Source organism: Thalassophryne amazonica, chromosome 7 (genome assembly GCF_902500255.1).
Source record: "Thalassophryne amazonica chromosome 7, fThaAma1.1, whole genome shotgun sequence".
Taxonomy (NCBI): Eukaryota; Metazoa; Chordata; class Actinopteri; order Batrachoidiformes; family Batrachoididae; genus Thalassophryne; species Thalassophryne amazonica.
The window spans coordinates 11,722,414-11,745,969 of NC_047109.1; the positions used below are offsets into that span (position 1 = coordinate 11,722,414).

Below are 23,556 nucleotides of genomic sequence, written 5' to 3' on the forward strand. Positions count from 1 at the left end.
CATTATGAAGCACAAAATATGACAACGGAGACCCCGGACTGTTGAACAACTGAAGTCGTACATCAAGCAAGAATGGGAAAGAATTCCACCTACAAAGCTTCAACAATTGGTGTCCTCAGTTCCCAAACGCTTATTGAGTGTTGTTAGAAGGAAAGGTGATGTAACACAGTGGTAAACATACCACTGTCCCAGCTTTTTTGAAACATATTGCAGGCATCCATTTCAAAATGAGCAAATATTTGCACAAAAACAGTAAAGTTTATCAGTTTGAACATTAAACAACTTGTCTTTGTGGTGCATTTAATTGAATATAGGTTAAAGAGGATTTGCAAATCATTGTATTCTGTTTTTATTTACATTTTACACAATCAATCAATCAATCAATCAATTTTTTTATATAGCGCCAAATCACAACAAACAGTTGCCCCAATGCGCTTTATATTGTAAGGCAAGGCCATACAATAATTATGTAAAACCCCAACGGTCAAAACGACCCCCTGTGAGCAAGCACTTGGCTACAGTGGGAAGGAAAAACTCCCTTTTAACAGGAAGAAACCTCCAGCAGAACCAGGCTCAGGGAGGGGCAGTCTTCTGCTGGGACTGGTTGGGGCTGAGGGAGAGAACCAGGAAAAAGACATGCTGTGGAGGGGAGCAGAGATCGATCACTAATGATTAAATGCAGAGTGGTGCATACAGAGCAAAAAGAGAAAGAAACAGTGCATCATGGGAACCCCCCAGCAGTTTATGTCTATAGCAGCATAACTAAGGGATGGTTCAGGGTCACCTGATCCAGCCCTAACTATAAGCTTTAGCAAAAAGGAAAGTTTTAAGCCTAATCTTAAAAGTAGAGAGGGTGTCTGTCTCCCTGATCTGAATTGGGAGCTGGTTCCACAGGAGAGGAGCCTGAAAGCTGAAGGCTCTGCCTCCCATTCTACTCTTACAAACCCTAGGAACTACAAGTAAGCCTGCAGTCTGAGGAGCGAAGCGCTCTATTGGGGTGATATGGTACTACGAGGTCCCTAAGATAAGATGGGACCTGATTATTCAAAACCTTATAAGTAAGAAGAAGAATTTTAAATTCTATTCTAGAATTAACAGGAAGCCAATGAAGAGAGGCCAATATGGGTGAGATATGCTCTCTCCTTCTAGTCCCCGTCAGTACTCTAGCTGCAGCATTTTGAATTAACTGAAGGCTTTTTAGGGAACTTTTAGGACAACCTGATAATAATGAATTACAATAGTCCAGCCTAGAGGAAATAAATGCATGAATTAGTTTTCAGCATCACTCTGAGACAAGACCTTTCTGATTTTAGAGATATTGCGTAAATGCAAAAAAGCAGTCCTACATATTTGTTTTAATATGCGCTTTGAATGACATATCCTGATCAAAATGACTCCAAGATTTCTCACAGTATTACTGGAGGTCAGGGTAATGCCATCCAGAGTAAGGATCTGGTTAGACACCATGTTTCTAAGATTTGTGGGGCCAAGTACAATAACTTCAGTTTTATCTGAGTTTAAAAGCAGGATATTAGAGGTCATCCATGTCTTTATGTCTGTAAGACAATCCTGCAGTTTAGCTAATTGGTGTGTGTCCTCTGGCTTCATGGATAGATAAAGCTGGGTATCATCTGCGTAACAATGAAAATTAAGCAATACCGTCTAATAATACTGCCTAAGGGAAGCATGTAATAAAGTGAATAAAATTGGTCCTAGCACAGAACCTTGTGGAACTCCATAATTAACTTTAGTCTGTGAAGAAGATTCCCCATTTACCATGAACAAATTGTAATCTATTAGACAAATATGATTCAAACCACCGCAGCGCAGTGCCTTTAATACCTATGGCATGCTCTAATCTCTGTAATAAAATTTGTGTGTCAACAGTATCAAAAGCAGCACTGAGGTCCAACAGAACAAGCACAGAGACGAGTCCACTGTCCGAGGCCATAAGAAGATCATTTGTAACCTTCACTAATGCTGTTTTCTGTACTATGATGAATTCTAAAACCTGACTGAAACTCTTCAAATAGACCATTCTCTGCAGATGATCAGTTAGCTGTTTTACAACTACCCTTTCAAGAATTTTTGAGAGAAAAGGAAGGTTGGAGATTGGCCTATAATTAGCTAAGATAGCCTGGGTCAAGTGATGGCTTTTTAAGTAATGGTTTAATTACTGCCACCTTAAAAGCCTGTGGTACATAGCCAACTAACAAAGATAGATTGATCATATTTAAGATCGAAGCATTAAATAATGGTAGGCTTCCTTGAGCAGCCTGGTAGGAATGGGGTCTAATAAACATGTTGATGGTTTGGATGAAGTAACTAATGAAAATAACTCAGACAGAACAATCGGAGAGAAAGAGTCTAACCAAATACCGGCATCACTGAAAGCAGCCAAAGATAACGATACGTCTTGGGATGGTTTATGAGTAATTTTTTCTCTAATAGTTAAAATTTTGTTAGCAAAGAAAGTCATGAAGTCATTACTAGTTAAAGTTAATGGAATACTCAGCTCAATAGAGCTCTGACTCTTTGTCAGCCTGGCTACAGTGCTGAAAAGAAACCTGGGGTTGTTCTTATTTTCTTCAATTAGTGATGAGTAGAAAGATGTCCTAGCTTTACGGAGGGCTTTTTTATAGAGCAACAGACTCTTTTTCCAGGCTAAGTGAAGATCTTCTAAATTAGTGAGACGCCATTTCCTCTCCAACTTACGGGTTATCTGCTTTAAGCTACGAGTTTGTGAGTTATACCACGGAGTCAGACACTTCTGATTTAAAGCTCTCTTTTTCAGAGGAGCTACAGCATCCAAAGTTGTCTTCAATGAGGATGTAAAACTATTGACGAGATACTCTATCTCACTTACAGAGTTTAGGTAGCTACTCTGCACTGTGTTGGTATATGGCATTAGAGAACATAAAGAAGGAATCATATCCTTAAACCTAGTTACAGCGCTTTCTGAAAGACTTCTAGTGTAATGAAACTTATTCCCCACTGCTGGGTAGTCCATCAGAGTAAATGTAAATGTTATTAAGAAATGATCAGACAGAAGGGAGTTTTCAGGGAATACTGTTAAGTCTTCTATTTCCGTACCATAAGTCAGAACAAGATCTAAGATATGATCTTGTATATGATATGACCCAACATCCCAACTTCATTGGAATTGGGGTTGTAGTATAAAATAGTATCAATCCATAATATAAAGTTATTTTATTGAAAGTTACTGAAAGTGGCGGGTGAAAACTGTTTGTTCCGACTGTTTGTTCCAGCAGATTCTCCTGTGAAAAAGGAAGACACCCTGGTGTTAAAGCTGGGTTCCCTCAGTATGGCCCCACAGGCTGATAACCCACTGACCCGCACTGTGCTGCGTAAAGACATCTACCAGTAAGACTGATTTTATTCCCATTCCTTCCTCCTCTGTTGAATCGAAAAATCACCATATGGCCGTGAATGTCAATATAAGTTTTTTGGAATAACAGGAAATCATTTGGTGTTCCAAGGCCACCATTCATTAACATAAGAGTAGCTTATACTACCTCATTCACTGCACTGGTTGGCTTGTGGCATTACGAGCCCCTGCCCCCTTCTTTGGTGTGTTAAATCTAGGTCATCACTACAGTATCTGTACAAGCACTTAATGACTCATTCATAAAAGTTGTAAAATTATCTGTTAGCACACCGTTAATGAGAAAACATATTTGCTGTTAATGCCATGTGTAGAAGTGTTGCATCTACTGTTGGCTCCAACTTTTTTTGTATATGTAGTTGAGGATGTAACTTTACGTCTGCCTTGGTTAAAAATATTCACACTCAATTAACCTAATTGACCATATTCCATTTTATCAAATGGCCTGAATTTTACATCTATTGGAATGTATACTTTATTTCCATGGTACAGTGACACATGCTGTTAGTGCACCTGCCTCCCTAACAGAAGGTCCTTAGTTCCAGGCCACCCATGCACCATGTACATCTGGAATTATGCAAAAATCTGTGCCCCAAAGCAAAGCCCCCCACCTCCCCCCAAAAAACAAACAAACCGAAAAAAAAGAAGAAGAAACATACACACAGTTAAGATATTTTGCAGTTTTTATTCACTGTCAGTTGCTCAAAGGTTTATATACACCAAATACACCAAGATGATTCATTCATTTTCTGCCTGTCTGTGTTGGGCTGGCAGCAGATTAAGCAGCTCATCCCACACTTACCTATCTAAGAACTCTGAACTGTTCATAGGGGATCCTGAGGGGTTCCAAAGACAGCTGGGAAATATAATCTCTACAGTGTGTCCTGGGTCTTCCCCAGGCCCTCCTCCCAGTTGGACGTGCCTGGAACACCTCCCTAAGGACACAACCAGTGGACCATCCTCACCAAATGCCTGAACCACCTTAGCTGGCTTCTCTCAAAGAAGCAGTGGCTCTACTCCAAGTCGTTCCCAAATATTTGAACTTCTCAAACTGTCTGAGTGTAAGTCGAGATACCCAACAGACGAACCTCTTTTTCAGAGACTTGTATTCTCACTCTTGTTCTTTTGGTGACTACCCAGTGCTTATGGTGGTAGGTGAGGATATAAGCATAATTGACTGGTAAATCAAAGGCCTCATCTTCTGGCTCAGTTTTGTTTACCACGGCAGTCCAGTACAACATCTGCAGGACCTCAAACACAGCCCAGATCCATCTATCGAGCTCCATTTTACCTCCACTTCAACACAGACACTTCATGACTGACACGTGTATGGAAAGCCTCACATTGATCAGATTAAGGAAACCATGGCCTCCTGTAGACCCAGGACTCGGGGGGAGCTCACATGAACCTTGCAACCAACATGGTGTTGCTTTAATGTGAATTCACCCTCCTCAAGGAGAGAGCAAAGGATCTGATGGGCTGTTTGACAGGCAGTGAACAAGGGCCAAAGCTCATATGGACATCAAGATGTGTGCATCTTGAAACAGCATGGAAAATTAGTGAAAGTTCCATAAATTTATAGAATTGCTTTTAAAAGCATCTGAATGACTAATTGGCATACGTAGTGGTTAATTTGGATGCCATTGGCTATATTTAGGGTCCCACCTCAAGAACCAGTGCTTTCTTGTGTTTAAGAGCAGGAAAGAAAATCTAAGGAATTTAACTGAGAGAGGTTGAGCAAAACTTTGGATCTCCACAAGTCAGGTTCCTCCTTAGGAACCTTCTCCAGAAGATTCATGGTTCCAAACGCAACTGCACAGTCTATATCCAAGAGTGAATGGGAGCATTTGCAGGATGCTTGTGAGACTGGCTATGCAGGATGGCTTTGGGGCGGTGACGCTGACAAAAGGACTGAAACCACAGCTGGAGGTGGAAGAATTGAAGAGGCTGAGTTTTTTTTTTTTTTTGTTATGAGAATTTAAAAAATTTAGAATGAGCATATCAGGAGGATGGTGCAGGTAAAATGGCTTGGAAACCAAGTGAGAGAAGCAAGGTTGAGATGGTTCAGGCAGTTGCAGAGGAGGGATACAGGTATATCAGGAGAAGGATGCCAAGGATGGAAAGACCAGACAGGAGAAGAGTTTGGCCAAAGAGGAGGTTTGTGACAGGAGCAGGTGAAAGCAGAAGAGCACACTAGAGACTAGTTGTGTTCAGAAGGTTACCAGAAGAAACAATGAACAGCAGATGATGACCATTGCAAAAGCAAAACAACGCTGGAGGACTGAAGATCTCACAAGAAGAAGCCTACCAGGATGCTGGACAAACACCAGACAAACTGACAAGGACAAACGCAAAACCAAGGACATATAAGCAGTGACAGGCAACAAGATGAGACAGGTGCACAAATGTCTGCAAGATGTAGTGTGTAGACAGAAACACGCAACAAACAATCAAAAAACAACAACCAACCCCAGAAAACATCTAAAATGAACAAAACACTGGCACCAAGAAGCTGTAAATTTAGCTCTTAAATTCTCTCACCCTTATTTTCAGCAGGAATATATTCTGTTTTTTAAAAGGTGCACACTGCTAGTGGTAGTTTTATCTTAAAATTAAAGGTGTTCCTCAAATTTGTTTGACCTCAGTTCAAAAGTCATAAAAGATGTTAAGTGTCTTAGCTGCATGCGCATGTGTTTGTGCACGAGTGCACATCCATGTGTATTTGCCATTTTGTTGGAGGGTGGTTATGTACAGTGGATGACAGCACCACATTGCGGTTAAGCTCCCCAGCAGGGATGAGAGCACAGAGTGACACCTTGGGGGTCTGCCGGGCCCTCCGACTGAAACACAACACTGTTTACACAAGCCTCCCTCGTGCCATGTGGATCAAAGCTGCTGTCCCAGGAAAAAAAAAATCTGGACTTCTGAGGGAAATGGCTCAGCACAAAACACATTTTGCTGCCATAAGCAGCTCAGAAAATCTGGATTGTGTCATAGCTGCCTCAAAACCACAGCCCTACGGCGTGTGTTTGTGTATGTGTGCAAGAAAGCGTCTGTGTGAACGGGCCGATATGGAGCTGGCAAACACATGTAATGAGGCAGATAAAAGTCGTGCCTAATGCTTTGTGCAGCTGCAGGCGAGACGTGAACTGACACTACAAGTGAAAGAGCAAAAGACAAAAGGGAAGGTGAACAACAAAACATCGAAAGGCTACTTCCCTTTACATTCCCCCTTCAGTTGGTAGAATTGTCTTTTGTGGGGAGATTGCATGGAACAGGGGGACCGAGGGGGGTCTGCGCCTGTGGGCAGGTTTGGCAGTCGGTAACCATCAAATACCAAAAATACCAAATTTCTTCCACAGTCTCCCTGTTATCTCCCTCACAATCTTTCACTTACACCTCTGATGCATTAAAGTGGGGATGTTTGTTATTGATCAGTCACAATAGATACTCCATAACAAGCATAGGGAAGATATAGTGAGTGAATAAATCAATAAGTGAATGACTGTATCCTCTTCAGTTTAACATGATATAGCCAAAGCAGTAAATGCTATCATCTAGTAAATGACTTTGTTTTGCTTATGTAATATCCCTAGACCTGCCTGCCACCTGCTTAATGCTACAACCACCTGCTGGATCATTGCTGGATATTAGGAGCAGCTCAAAAATGTACTCAGAAAAATGCAGCATTATTTTCTCATGGTCAAGTAACTGAGTTATACCTCCACACAACCTCACAGAAAGGATTTTGTGTCAATCTAACAAAAAAAAAAGCCACAAGGGAGCTGGTTGAGGGAGGTACTGAGTGAATGGGCTCCGTGTGAGAGAGAGAGAGAGAAAGAGAGAGAGAGAATGTTAATACACAGAAATGTACTGTCATAGAAAAAAACCTGTTGTTTTCTGATTGTTTAACGGTGTTCAGTTTGTAAAACTCATGTAGCACAGTCACACGTCCACACAGCCCCGCAGGAAGCATATTGTATGAATGTCTGTGGAGTAGACACTTCTTCCGTCTGTCTCCATCTCTCAGCATATGTGTGGTTTTGAAGTTACAATACATCCAGCTTGAATTAATTTATCAGGTTCTTTTTCCCCACATTTCTAAAGCCTAGATGTAAAGCCTAGTGTGCCGTGGTAAAAATGTTTGACCATTTTTTTTTTTCTTTTTCTTCCTGAGATTTAGTACAGCCAGTGACATCAAAGTGCAGTGTATCCATGGAAACACGTATTTATTTGACATATAGGCCACCTTATCATGTCAGAGATAAATGATCATGTGGGCCTGGAAAATATTTGGAGTTTTTCCTCAGACTTTTACCCCAAAAGCCAATCGGACCAGCCGTGCAATTTCACTCTGTTAGCACAGATGTTGTGTTTGTGGTTGCAGGATGATCGGCTGTGCCCACATTTTCACGTGCATATCCTCACAGGATTCTCTACCCTTAAACAGACACAAACCCAGACCTGTGTTCTATAGTATGTGAGCATAGGCATGCACAGCATGCAGCTAAGGACACACACGTGTGCAATCATCCACACCTAGAAGTGCAATGAAAGCACTTTTACTTTATGCACATAAATGCACACTATGGATACAGTGTCTCAAACAGCAGCAGCAGGTATGTATGGTCATGTGATCAAACACACTGCTTGTAACCTCTGCACACAGAAGCTAAGAGAAGTCAACAACCGCCACTTCCATCTCTTTACTCAAACCTGAAATTATGTGAAACCGCTCTCTGTATTCATTCTTCCATTCCTAACCATGAATTATCCTCGCCACCTTTCCAGCTCACATCTGCCTTCCGATTTAGGACAAGATGCTGAGTCACATGCTTGATATTCCTGAGATCAGGGACTGTTGCAATCCTTTGGCCTTTTTCATAAATCCCTTGTGGATCTGGATCTCTGTATGTTAGAAGTGAATGAATAATTGTTTTTAATTAAAATCACAATTTGAAACTGTGCATTCTACAAATCACAAGGGCTGTGATTTTAATTAACAATATGAGAATTCCCTGAAGATCGTTGGATGTCCGTGTTTGCGAAAGGCTGCTGTCCTGTCGCAATTACAGTGATTGATTTTGAGGGGGGGTGCGAACAGCATTTCTTTTACAGTATGATACCTGAATAGATCCTTGTCATTTGATTGGTGGATTCTATGTGACATTCATTATTGCTGTTTTCATTAACTGGCTTTTTTTGTACTATCTGTGCTTCCACCCCCATCCCTTTTGTACACGACGTGCTTGACGCGCAACTTCAACAACCTGTGGTGGCCACAAGCAACTGAGGCAGCTGAAAGTGGCAAAATAATATTTACCTGTACTCACAATAAAGGTGATTTTAGCAGCTGCTTTGGTTGTTATGTGTAAATGATGGGCAACTGGTAGATGGTCTGAATATTTCTTTAGCATTCACCATTGTTTTCAAGCTTAACATCTGCTAGTATAAGCTCCAGAACAGTCCTGTCCCAAGGTTCTTGAAATGGAATATTTCCACCCGGTGGACATTTACCTTTCATGCAGGTATAACACAATTAATACAGGTGCAATAGAATTTCACTAAGAGCTCTTGTCTTAAGTGAATGTATCTGCATATCTAGTAGCTCACTGTGTCAATACATGATGCTAATGTTAGCATGATGGCTAACGTTACAGTATTGGCTGTTTCAGGTGTTGTTGCTCAGTCTAAAGAAACTTTTATTTTAATAAGCACTTGCAACTTTGCTGGCACTTTGCCATTTATAAGGAACTTCATGTGGGTTTTATCAACAAATAAACCATCAAACTTGAATATTTTTTGGCTATTTGACAGGAATTAATTTCTGCAACAAACAGCCTAGAAGTGTTTTTCGTATGGTTGGCGGAACTTGTTTAAAGGTGCCACATTTTGTAAAAAAATTTTTTAATCTACTTGTAAATGTATTTATTTATTTTCAGCTTTCACTTTAAAGATTCCAGTTGTTTCACAATCCTGTGACTGTGTGCAGAATATTTCATGCTGTAAACAAAACCTAAACCTCTAGTGGCTCATTTTAGAATTATGTGATGAAATGGAGTAAGGTAAGGGGGAAAGTTTTTACTTTTCAAAAGGAGAGAGGGATGGTGGCAATCAGCAACTCCTTTCCATTTAATGGAACAACCACCATGAAAGACACTTGGTCACCAGTGTTGGATTGTTGAAAATGAATTTAACGTGACTCTTTTTATAGGCTGTACTAGCAAAGTACCTGTCCTTCGGACGGTGAAGAAAGAGTGTACTTATCATGAGTCACTGACCCTGGAAAGTGTGCAGCAGTATACTGAGACAATGTATTAGCTTCCAAAAGAAAGCTTTCAAAGCATTTTGAAGTAGCAGCTATAACAGACACATTGAGGTCTTATTTAAGAAGGTTAAACTTAATCTTGTGTTTCTCTTTTTTAATTATGTCTGATGAAAGTTGTCATATGTAAATTGTCACAAAGCAATATTTCAATACGTTGTACAAAGCACAATGTAAACGCAGTAAATGACAAAATTACAATTTGCAAAGTTCATACCTTAAGGATGAATGGCACCACCTAGTGTATACTGAAGTATGTTGGGAATGACAGATTATGATAAATTATGAGAATGCATGAAATTCAAGGCAAGACTGGAAAGAAAGTGTAATAAAAATATGCTGACATTTGTTTGCAATAATTAAGAAGCAATGCTTTCACAAAACCATACTGTTTTTATGCTTTTTTTTAAGGGGGGGGGGCTGCCCGAGTGCTGTTTTCTGCATCAAACTGGGGCCCGTAGCGCCCGAACCATAATAGCTGGTGCAAATGTGATGGCAGATTTGGAATCTGTGGATGTTTTTTCCCTAGAAAACATCTTCAGATAAGTTTCGATGACCTACCTTGATGAAATACGGACGACAAAAAAAAAGCAGTGCTCAGTGACAATACATTGATGGGTGCAAGCAACTGAAATTTTTTTGACTGAAAATTTTCTGTGAGTGAATGGCTGAGCGCCAAAGGGGCGAGGTCCCCTTGGGGGAAAAATGGTGCAATTTGGTGCATTCTGAGAACATTTTTGTCAGTTTTTCTTGGTTTAAAACACAGTGATATTTGACTCTTATACTGGAACAAAATATGTCTCAAGTCTTGATATCATTAATATTTATTTACGCATTATCTGTAATAAGTTTCCACAAATGGACTGACACTGTCTGCATTAACTGACTTTAATTCTGCTTTCATTGTTTTCATTCTACATTTGTCACAAATCAATAATTACACCCTTTCTATTAGTAAATAATTCACTTATTAGACATTATAAACTATTGCCAATGAAAATTCTTTTGCTGCTTGTAATTTAAAACTGATGCAGTAGTTAAAAAAATGAAATTAAGTCCATCACCACATCAATACTACATATTAATGTCAAATTCCACCACCAGACCAATTGATTTCTAAATAAAGTGGTTCTAATTAACCACAAATGTGGGCAATTAAGGGGATTTGTGAACGAGACGTGATGATGTGTCCGTAACTACAGAGGATTTGGGAAGATCGAGAGCATAGAGATGCTGTGTGAGGTGAGCAGATCCAGAGAACATTGAGGACAAAAAATGGGACCTCCACGCTTAGTATATGGATAACATTAACAGAGATCTGGAGATTGATTTATGGAAAATACTTGCACTTTTATCACACTTACAATATTGAACAGAAAGACTGCAATAACTTTTTTTAAGATTTGGTGAAGCATGTCCTAAATCACTAAATGTACATGTGAAGCCTTACCTGGCAGTGCCGAGAATGTGCGACTGCACTGTTCAGTAGCACATCATAATATGAGTGTTGACTCGAGATGAGCTCTGAAACAATCATGTAACAGGCGTTGCTGCAGTCCAAATCCGTTTCTGCAGTATGTATGACGAGCTCAATTACAGCTCTTTAAATAGAGACCGTGTGTGGGATTTTCTTCCCAAACCCTGAGATATGCTGTATCTGTACATGCGGCTCGGCCATAATGAGGCAGTCACTTTAGAGGCTGTAATCATACAAATCAGTGTTTTCATCATCTGTAACTAACTGTGCACATTAGAAATGTGTGTGTCTGCCAGTCCCAGTAGCCAAAACTGAAGCCGTGCCTTTTCTGTCTACATGAAAGTCATTGAAAGCTGGATTTACATTAATGCCACCCCGGGAGAGAAGAAAGCGGTAGAAGCTAAACATCCTGACAAGGCATATCTTAATACCGCTCCACTAACAGCGATTCTGACACACTTCAAAGCTCCTCGCTTTCCTTTTTAGCCCCGACATTTACACTGTGTATTTATCATGTCGACTACAAAACCTTCGAAGCAGGTAAAATAAACCCGTTGGGTTCTAAGGCCATAGAACAGAGTTGGCGTCCACGAGTTCCTTCATTTGGAAACAATTTACACGCTTTCATCTGATGGTGTGACGATGAATTTGGTTTCCTTGAAGGAGGCCCCCAGTGACGACTTCACTAAGCAGGAATTATGACGCGGAGCTGCAGGCTTCTCTTCTCTCCCTCTCCATCTTCAACTACAAGGCCGCTGTCAATTTACACAGCTGAAATCATTTTCCTGCCTTGAAAAAAATGCATTTTTTTTTTTCGTTTTTCATCCGAGTGCATGAACACCATCCGGGGGAATGTCCAGCGTGAATTCAGCCTCCCCTTTCTTGTGGTTTGCATTTTGTTAAATCTCTTTTGCGACCTGCTTCTACTTTGCCTCACTTTCTTTTCCCATTCTTTCTTTATTTTCCACTGCAGTTTTTTTTTAATGGAACAATTAATTGAAAGCTTCTTGTACTTCAGGTGACTACAGATCACTTATGTTGATAGTTCAGTAACTTTGCGGATGACATTTGTGGACTTTTTGAGTTAATTTCTCAAAACAGATTTTTTTTTTCTTGAACAAAAAAATGTTTTTAATAAGAATGTAGCAATGCATGACCAATCTATTAAAAATCACTATAAATAAAGATAAAGCTTTTTAAAGTTTATTTATCCTGAAGGAAATTATTTTGCCAGAGTAAATAAACAGTAAACAATGGTTAAATACACAATTACAGAAAGTGTTAGTATTAAATAGAAATATATATATATATATATATATATATATATATATATATATACAGTGGTGGGCACAGATAACCAAAAAATTAACTTAGATAACAGATAATAAGATAACTGAAAAGTTATCTTTGAATCTTTGATAAAGATAAATCGATAAACCACCCAAAAATGTATCAGAATTTACAGATAATTGATAACCGATAAATTCCGGTGTTGTCTATGGGACATTTGCAGTTACTAAAGAGCTGAAATTGATTTTAACACTATCGCTTTTGAAAGCATCAAAAGCGGTAAAGACCTAAAGAATAAGCAAGAATGTTTGACCATGCTGCCCCCTGCAGGAAGCAGCACAGACTAATCCTGAGAGCACCCACGAAATCAAGTCTTTACTAATCATAATCATTTTTCTTTCAACATTCTGCCCCTGCTGGAAGCTCTTGTTTACAACAGCGCTCCCACCACAGAGGCACACCAAGAGCAGCCATAAGGCCAGCTCCGTATCAATTTCAGCACGCCGGTCAGGCGGAGGTCTTGAAAAATAAAGTCATACTAACTTATGTTTTTTTGAAAATACTGATAGAATAACTCCATTAATGTCAATTCTGTCATTTGTACAAAGTTAAAATATAACATATATCTTTTAATGTTGAATAAGGCACCAATTCTGAGGTTTTGTAACAAACACAGACCGCAAAGCATTCTGGGTAAAAGTGCTAAACGGTGATTGGTTCAGTAATCCATTATGTAAACCAACACATTAATGTGACGTGTGTCGTATGTTGGTTTAAAGATAAATGTGCTTTTGTAAAATATTCCATTTTTATTTGTAAAAACAGGCATTTTTACGGAGCCCTGGAAGTGTCATCGCAATTGCATGTTTTAAAACTTTTATAATGTTGTAAAACGTGCACTCAATATTAGTAAGTAAGTAAGTAAATTTATTTATATACTGCCTTTCACAAACATAAGGCCATGTACACACGTTGTCGGGTATTTGTAAAACCGAATATCTTACCCTTTCAGTTTGGGGAAAAAACTTCATCCACACTACGTCGTTTAAAAAAAAAAATCCATCCGCATCGAACCGTTTAAATGTGTTGTAATTAGTCTGCCAAACCTTTGGGTGGCGGTACTGATTAAAATTCTATCCAATCAGGAGCCTTATTCTCTTGTTGTCACTTCCACAAAAACTAAAAACATGGCTCCAACCTCGTTCGTGTGGACCAATAAGGAGTCGGAATTACTTCTAACTGTAGTTTTAGAATACAAAGTTAACATATATGCACACAAAAAGCGCCTGGACAATGGACAATACCAACAATTTGAGAACAGCCATGTACCCAGACGTTTAATACTGCCATGAACACTCCTGGCCAGTAGATGGCAGCAGCGGCCTTGAAAAAATGTCAAACAAAATTCCAGATAATCCGTGTCTGCTACATTTAAGATGCGTGGAATTTAACAAACGCAAATACACTAACGTCTATAAACCCAGAGAATATATTCACGAGAGTTTTAGGCACTAGAGTTTAATGCTGTTATCTGTGGACCCTGAACAGAGTGTCTGAAATGCATTTGTCCTGTCGTGAACGTCTGAGATTACTTTATGCTACCCATAATGCATTGCTGCCTGGCACAGCATGTGCTCACAAAACCTTAAAAATTAGCACATTACTTTAAAACGAAAACATATATCTGATATTTTCACTTTATAAACTTCAGACATGACAATAATTTTAAATAATAATTTTTTTGTCTGTGGTCCATGTCTTCCAAAAAGTTCTGGAATAATGATTCATCTGACCACAATACACATTTCCACTGTGTGATGCTCCAACCTAGATGCCCCAGAGCTCAGAGAAGTTGACGGTACTTCTGGTGCTTGTCAGGTTTCAACCCTGTTATGGGTCTAGTCATCATGGGTCCTCATTCCGTTATCCACTGTCTGCTCCATTCTTGGTTCAGTTGTCATATTTTGGTTCTGTTCATTTCTTTTCTGTGTATAATACTTTTGTCACTGGTTTTATTTTCTGTTTGTCATACTTTAGTCATGAGTGAAGTCCTTTTCTAGTTCCGTCCAGCCTTTGCTTTTCCCATTGGGTAGTCATTAGTTGTATCATTCCTTTTTCTGTGTGCATTATACAGGCTTTGTTTTCTGTTCCTTTGTTTTGCTATTTTATTTTCTGAGTTGGTTATTACATTTATGCTTTAGCCATGTTCAGTTCTGTTTTGCTTGTAGTCTTTTATTGCTCTTGCTGTTCTCTCTTTAGGTTTGTCACTTTGTTTCTTCTTCTTCTTTTGTTTTGTTTACGTTCATTGTCCATCTTTTCGCACATTGTGTTTTTTCACTGTTGGGTTTTCTGTCACTTACTCCTCTTGCTTTGCACTGCTTTGTTTTTCACTCACTCACTCTCTTGCCTCTCTTCCCTCTCTTCCCTCTTCTTTGATTCACTAAACCACACCTCTTTCCAGAAATTTCTCCCACATGTGCAGCTTGTTTTCTAATCACTTCCTGCACTATTTAAGTCCATTGTGTTTGCCTCCTCACTGCTAGTTTGTTGTACTTCACACTGTCTTCGTCCCAGTCTGCCTTCGTCTGCCTGATTGCCAGCCTGTGTTAGACCCTGCCTTGCTTTTTGGACCTTGCCTTTGTCTTGCCCTCTGATCTCTGTGTCGCCATGTTTTTTGTAAACTTTGCTTATTGTATGACCACGCCCCAGCCTGTCGATCATCTGTACCTCTGCCATGCCGAATGCCTATCTGTGTACTGTCCCTTAACCTGCTATTCTTTGGATAAAGCCTTTTTTACTCCAACACGTGTGTTTGTGAATCCAGTATTTGTGTCCAACCATCTAGTGCCAGAAAGCTTGACAGAGCTAAGGCAACGATTGGATGTCTTTGGTACTTTGTCTCTTCAGAGGAGTCTCTGGTACTGCTGACATGACTGTGTCAAACGAGCAGTTACTTTTGGAGTCTAAAATGAGGAGTATCACTTGGATTGTGAGGGCACATCAGCTTTCAACATTTTGGCCACGTGGTGCATTTCTGTATACCTGAGTGTTGAGGACCCAGAGGTTGGAGGCCAAGGTTACATGCATGCTTCACCTGGCTGGAGCAGATACTTGGACATTTTTGAGGATGGACTGGTTACCATCCAGGACTCAAGGCAGTTTTGTGGTGTGGTGAATGTGACAGAGTCCGGTACCATTCAGCTTACACTCCATTTACACCGACTCCACCGCTGATCTGCGATCGAAAAATGGCCTCTGCTCACCTTCACTCCCACTGACTCTCACTGGGGTTGGAGGCTGGTCTCATTGGGGTCTCCATCCCTCTTTTTTCACCATCACTCTCCATCACTCCCTATCAGTTTCCAACAGGTGTGTGAGTGTATTGAATTGTTTAAAATATTTGTAGAAGTTGTCCAACCAGTGAACAGATACATGGGTCTTATAAGTGGCCTTGATAAACTCTCACAGGTCTCAATTCACTTTCAACTTGATCCTGTGGGTCGTAATAGACTCTCAATTGACTCTGCATGGGGTTACATCAATAATCGCAGATATTAACAGTTTGTTCACCCGCACCACGCAGTCGCAATGCAAGCATGGTGTAAATGCAAATAACAGATTGAAGTGGACACCAGCCAAGACTTGTGAGAGTTGACAACAGTTCATGATCTTGTAGGTCTTACATGGTTCTCAGTCCGGTGTAAACGGGGCATTAGGCTTGTACTCATTCCCTTTATGCCTTTAAATTCCTCCAGATTCCTTGAATGGCTTAATGATGTGCTGTACTGTAGAAAGAGAGACGTATGCAAATCCCTTGGAACATTTTTTAACATTTCATCTATTGTCTCACACATTTGTTGACAAACTGGTGATTGCCTGCTCATCTTTGCTCCTCAGAGTTTCTGCCTTTTGTGGATGCTGCTTTTGTCTTAAATCATAATTACAATCACCTCTTAATAACTTTTTGGATTTGGAGTTGTATGTTCCTGACCATGCAGTAAGAAATAACTACCTGTTGTCCAAGTTGTAAACAAATGAATATCATCAGTCCTTTTGGTTTCTCCCTTTTTTCATGTGGGGTCACCACAGCAGATCTGAGCAAGGCAGGGGCGGACTTGAATGGCCGCTTGGCCTCCACACTGCCCCAAGCAAATTGAATTTATTTTATAATGTTAATTGAGCCAATGGTTCTTAGAACATTTGGATCCATTCATGGTCCAGGTCTTATTGTATTTGTATTTTTCTTACTTTAAAATTGGTTTCCGATTCATGTTGTTTAATAGTTACACCCCTAGTAGATATTATTTTGATATGCACTGCCACACGGCTGGTGTGCAAGCTTTAAATGGAGTAATTGTTATCTACGTCAACACATTGCTTCCAATACGGACCACAGGTGGATTCAGGTGACTGGTGTTTATTAAAGTCGATTATGACAGTCAGTTCCTTGAACTTCGCTTTAGTAAGTACAAAATTATTCCTCATAAACCAAACCTAAAAGCGGGGGAGGCCAAGCAGAGAAGTATTTTGGGTAGATAAAGATGTGCAGATAAGAGATGGACTCTGACAGCAAGCAGTGGATGTAATGTCGATACAAAGTATTAGCTGCTTCATTTCTGTCATCTCACTACGCTCCATCAAATCCCCGTAGCTGCGGCGTGGATGTGTCTGCACGTGTTTCCACATGTGTTTGTCTCCTAAAATATCCTGCACATTTCCCGACATTCCCACACCTCGATGACACAGCTCGAGATTCCATCACACACTCGGTTACCTCATGGTCTGTATGAGCGCGCTTCGGGGAGCATCCCGCCACCACAAAATATGCTTTTTTGTTTTGATTTGCATGCATGCCTAAGTTTCCATGGTAACCAGAGTGCAGGATGCTGTTTCAGCGGTGATGCAGAATCGGCTCATGATTTGGCTGCATCAGCGTCACCGTCTCACCACTGCGTGTCTGTATTTCTCTCCGCCATCCCTCTTTTTCTCAAGACTTTCTCTTTTCGCACCGTGTTCTCCCAACACTTTTCTGCAACAGTAAGTGTGGAAATGGAGCACTTCTCTCCAACTACTATACAGACTGTTCAGATTTAAAAACATCTTTGGAGAAACAACCATAAAATAATGCACGTTTTAGAAGGGAGTAAAGTTTTAAGTTTTAATCACTCAGTTCTGGAACACGTCCAGTCTGCCAAGTTTCATGATTATCAGTCACATTCAGGACGATATGTATTTGGACAGTGACACTGTTTTGTAATTTTGCCTCTGTATACCACCACAGAATAGGTGAAGTGAAACAAGATGTGCCTGAAGTCTAGATTTCTAGCTTTAATTCAAGGGGTTGAACAAAAATGTCACAATCATGTATGGTACATTCACACTGATGATTAGCCCAGCGTTTGCCGACGGAGACTGAAAAGTTGATTAACGTCGCCCAGCACCGTGGTCCACCACAGTCCGCAGGAGCTAAGTGGACATCAGTCGGGCAGCTTTAATGTTCGCTGTGATCCCAGAAAAATTTTCAACATGCTTAAAATCTTCAATAATATAATTTTCTCCTCCAGTGTAGAATTTTCTTAGTAGTTTTTGTGAAAATCTATTAATTTCATTTTGAGAAATTGTGCCGATGATCCACACACACAAAAAGTCAAAGCTAACTTCTGTGGCCGGAAACTGTTACAATGAACCTTGAATGATGTCACTGTGATCTCTGAGTTTAGTTTTTTTTTTCCACCCTCACTGCAGTGTCTTCTTTGCTTACTCTCTCCTGCTCTGAATCATTACTTCCTTCCTTTCTTCCTTTTGGCCGTCCTGCTTGTGAACTTTTGGATGCTGTACAGCTTTCTCTTCCTCTCTTTATCTTGTTTTCCTTTCATATTTCCTCCACCCCGTTTCCCTTCATCCTCACTCTTTCTATCCTTCTCTTTCCATTTCTCTGCCAGATACGTGTATGTTCAAGTAAGGCCTGTTTTTTCTCCATTGCGTTCCGCTCTTTATCTCCTCTCATTTTTTGCTCATTATTATATTGTATCTCCCTTTTCTCTCTTTGTGTGTTGGTTAAACTGGTCCCAGTTGCGGCCGCTTCCTGCTGCTGAGCGGCTGCCTGGTTAGGCCCGTATATACGTGGTAGTGAGTGTACATGCAGTGATCCTGAAAAATCTCCAGATAGATGAGAAAAAGAACTGCCCCTCAGCCTTTGTTTTTCATAAATGTACACAGTTGTATTTTGGTTATTACTGGTAAATGGATCAAATATGATTTTTTTCTGACTTTATTTATATTTAACTGGGGTTTTTTTTGGGGGGGGGGGGGGGGGTTGCGCCTCAGCCTATAATGGGCTGACAGTGTATTGTGGTCACCCCGGCGGCTGGGCGAGTGTTGGGCAGCATCAGCAATTGGATGGTGCATCATTTCAGACCACAGCAGCACATATGAAGCTGACTCTACACCCAATAATGTGATTATTATAGTATAAAAGATATAAAAGATAATAAAACATAAAGTAGTAAAGTAACCTATAGACTAAACAGCATAACTAAAGAAAACAAAACAAAATCCGAGGCAACAGTACAATGCACAAAAAAAAAGGAATGATACAACTAATAACTACACAACGATAACCATAAAATAAACCAGTAGCAAAAGCATAACACAAAGGAAAAACAAAGACTGGACTGAAACTATACACATGACTAAAGTAAGATAACAAGAGAACAAAAGATAAACTGAAAACAATACTAATGACTGCAATATCACGCTGTGAAAAGGGGAAAAATGAGAACGAGACAATAACGGGGTTGAAACCTGACAGAAAAAATATGTTTTGTAACATTTCACAATATCTTTCATGATAAAGGAAGCACTATAGGCATGATAAACACAAATAAAGCCATTAAAAAAAGCATCAGCTATAAGAGGGTCATAAATGACCCCACTCCCGTCATTTTAGTAATAGCTTGGTCCTTGAGGGTTCAGTAGTTTTAGTTCTTTTTTCTGTTTTTAATTGCTGGAAACATTTACCCTGCATTGTGGAGACTTACTAATTGGCAGAATTTCTTTCTTGGTCTAACCTGCTGTCTTTGCAGACAACATCCCGCATTTTCTGGAGTAGATTTTGCACCGTAGTATGAGTTGCATCATGAAAAAGAAAAAACATACATACATATCTAAGTCACATTTATTTATGTGGTGCTACTGCTTCATGCAATGAGAATCAAACTGAATTTAATTAGTGCATTGTTGATTTATAATGAAATCGCCACATTAGTGAGCAGGAGCTAACAGGCTAAATAACGTTTTGTAAGCCACAAAGAACTTGAGTAAATTGCATCTTGTTGCCATTGAACAAACACAAAGATTAAGAACAAGATAAATTTGTGCATGCTTACGGTAATAAACATAAATCAACTTTTTTATTGATTCAACATTTTTAGCCATTATAGTTAGCATTACTCTGTCGTAGCTATTGTCCTCGCCGCAGTTCTGACTTGTTACCAAAACTTGAAAACAAGTCAGGTGCCAAGTAGCAATTACCTGAGCGGGATCCAGTGTGCTGATGCCTCAATGACAAGGACCCTGGAAACCAGAGAAGGAAAAGGGGACATCTCGACTTTCAGTAGGACGGGATGGGCTGATGGCCTGTTTGTATATGTGTATATACAACCCCAATTCCAATGAAGTTGGGACGTTGTAAAAAATGGGAATAAAAACAGAATACAATGATTTGCTAATCCTCTTCAACCTATATTCAATTGAATACACCGCAAAGACAAGATATTTAATGTTCAAACTGATAAACTTTATTGTTTTGTGCAAATATTTGCTCATTTTGAAATGGATGCCTGCAACACATTTCAAAAAAGCTGGGACAGTGGTATGTTTTCCACTGTGTTACATCACCTTTCCTTCTAACAACAATCAATAAGCATTTGGGAACTGAGGACACTAATTGTTGAAGCTTTGTAGGTGAAATTCTTGCCTAATATACACCTTCAGTTGTTCAACAGTCCGGGGTCTCCATTGTCATATTTTGCGCTTCATAATGCACCACACATTTTAAATGGGCAACGGTCTGGACTGCAGGCAGGCCAGTCTAGTACCTGCACTCTTTTATTACGAAGCCACGCTGTTGTAACACATGCAGAATGTGGCTGGCATTGTCTTGCTGAAATAATCAGGGACGTCCCTGAAAAAGACGCTGCTTGGATGGCAGCATGTGTTGCTCCAAAACCTGGATGTACCTTTCAGCATTGATGGTGCCATCACAGATGTGTAAGTTGCCCTTGCCATGGGCACTAACATACCCCCATAACATCACAGATGCTGGCTTTTGAACTTTGCGCTGGTAACAGTCTGTATGGTCTTTTTCCTCTTTTGTCTGGAGAACACAACATTCATGATTTCCAAAAACAATGTGAAACGTGGACTCATCAGACCACAGCACACTTTTCCACTTTGCGTCTGTCCATTTCAAATGAGCTCAGGCCCAGAGAAGGCGGCGGCGTTTCTGGATGTTGTTGATGTATGGCTTTCACTTTGCATGGTAGAGTTTTAACTTGTACTTGTAGATGTAGCGCCGAACTGTGTTAACTGACAATGGTTTTCTGAAGTGTTCTTGAATCCACGAGGTAACATCCTTTACACAATGATGTTGGTTGTTAATGCAGTGCTGCCTGAGGGATCAAAGGTCACAGGCATTCAGTGTTGGTTTTCAGCCTTGCTGCTTATGTGTAAAAAGTTCTCCAGATTCTCTGAATCTTCTGATTATATTATGGACTGTAGATGGAGTCCCTAAATTCCTTGCAATTGAATGTTGAGAAACATTGTTCTTAAACTGTTAAACTGCATTTGTTCACAAAGTGATGATCCTCACCCCATCTTTGCTTGTGAATGGCTGAGCGTTTTGGGGTGATCCTTTTATACCCAGTCATGACACTCACGTGTTTCCAATTAAGTGTTCGTGAGGCATTCATCAACTTTCCCAAGCTTTTGTTGCCCCGTCCCAGCTTTTTTGGACTGTGTTGCAGGCATTTCAAAATGAGCAAATATTTGCACAAAAACAACAAAGTTTATCAGTTTGAACATTAAATATCTTGTCTTTGTGGTGTATTCAATTGAATATAGGTTGAAGAGGATTTTCAAATCACTGTATTCTGTTTTTATTTACATTTTACACAATGTCCCAACTTCATTGGAATTGGGATTGCATATATATATATATATATATATATATATATATATATTTGTTGTTGTTGTTGTTGTCAGTTTCCTCGCTTGCGAGGATAGTGGGAAGGCCTTTTTTTTTTTTTTTTTTTTTTTTTTTTAGTTTATTTTCTACAAGCCCTCTGGTGGCTGAAAAGTCTGATGCGGGATGCACAAGACACACTTGGGGCAAATGAACACTTGAGTAGGCTGGGCTTGTGCTGCTGCCCGCTCTTTCTGTCTTTGATGCTTCTGACGTGAGGCCTCACTTCTTTCTGCCTCAAACTTCAGGCTGGCGGATTTGATGCTGGAATATTATATATATACACTGTTATGCTGCAGTGGCATCAAATATATGTTTTGCATGTTTGTTTTCACCTTCACATAGGTTGTTGAATGAATTAAATTGCAGCTTACTCACACGACACTCCAATAAAACAATGATTCCCAAAGTGTCCATTGATTCCCACCAGAGGGTCAAGACCCCTTGGTGGACTGTGAAGACACTGCTGACCATGAGATTTTATGAAAAATAAATCAATAAAAACATTTTGGATTGTCGTCTTTGTAATAAAGTTTAAAATTACCTTAAGATTTTTAGATTTTAAAGTGAGTTGTGGTGTTCTTAAGATTGTGAATGGCTGCAGTAAACTAAAGGGATTTTCAAACAAACTGAGAAAACAAAAGCAACATTTGATTATTTCATCAACAGCCATTAACATTTTTTCCCTGCATCAATAAAACAGTCAGATTCTGTAGACTTTCAAGTCTAGACTGGTAGTGCAGGTGTAAGTGTAGGTGACATGATATGTAATTTTTTTTTCAGTATTTAAGACTAAAATTAAACAACAGTTTGAAGTTTATCCTTTCCTGGTGTGCAGTTACTGAAGAGATAAATATTCCAATTTTGAACTGCGCGCCACTAAAAACCAGGAACTTGTGGGCGAGTCCCGGCATTGGAGAAGGAGAAAGTAACATCAACACGAGAACCATCATCGTAATAGTTCCATTAATTTATGGAATAATTTCTGAATTTTTACAGTCTACTGGGAGCCCCGTTTACAGAGTGGTTCAGGTTGGTGCTGCATGGTGTTTTTGGTGTCAGAACGGTTAACGTACAGTACACTAACTGCATTCAAGAAGGAAACAATATTTATTTTAAAAATGGCTGATATTTTCGCTCCCTTGTGTCATTTTTCAGATTTGAAATGTATGTACCTGTTTCTAAAAATAAATAAATAAAATCCACACTTCTTCATCACTTTTTTCCTGATGTCACAGAGAATTAAACAAACTTTTTTTTTTAATCAGTTGAAAGAGCTGGCAAAAAAACAGTTTATCACCTCCACCCGCATGCTGAAATAGTCTGCATTATTTATTCATTTTTTTTCTGTATTTTGATAGCATGGCCTAAGCAGTGGGTCACCCCTTTGAGTCTGGTCTGCTTGAGGTTTCTTCCTCAGTATCATCAGTGGTAGTTTTTCCTTACCACTGTCGCCTATGTGCTTGCTCTAGGGGTTGGTAAGATTAGACCTTAATTGTGTGAAGCGCCTTGAGGCAGCTTTGTTGTGATTTGGCACTATATAAACTAAATTAATTGAAATTTTTGTTGTCCTGTCATTGTAATTTACACAGTTTTTCTTCTCAAATTAGATCTTGCTAATCTGACTCTAACCAGCATCTAGCATCAGTGTAACCTGTTTTTTATTGTTCCGTACATCATCTTAGTTGCACTTTCTCTGTTCCCACCCTGTATTTAATTGTTTTACAATAACAATAAAACTACTGGATTTCAGTGTGTTTATTCATTAGGAGTAGCTGGAGTAGTGTTTGCAGTTTTCTTAATTTTTGGCGCTG

At 39.7% G+C, this 23,556-nt stretch overlaps 1 protein-coding gene across 1 annotated transcript in view; it reads left to right on the forward strand.

Annotated features, from left to right (window-relative positions):
* LOC117513625 (vacuolar protein sorting-associated protein 13B-like) overlaps positions 1 to 23,556 on the forward strand; it is a 1,146,044-nt gene that overhangs the window by 600,425 nt on the left and 522,063 nt on the right. The window contains 1 exon segment of the mRNA XM_034173849.1: positions 3,270 to 3,384. Coding sequence (XP_034029740.1) covers positions 3,270 to 3,384 — 115 coding nt within the window.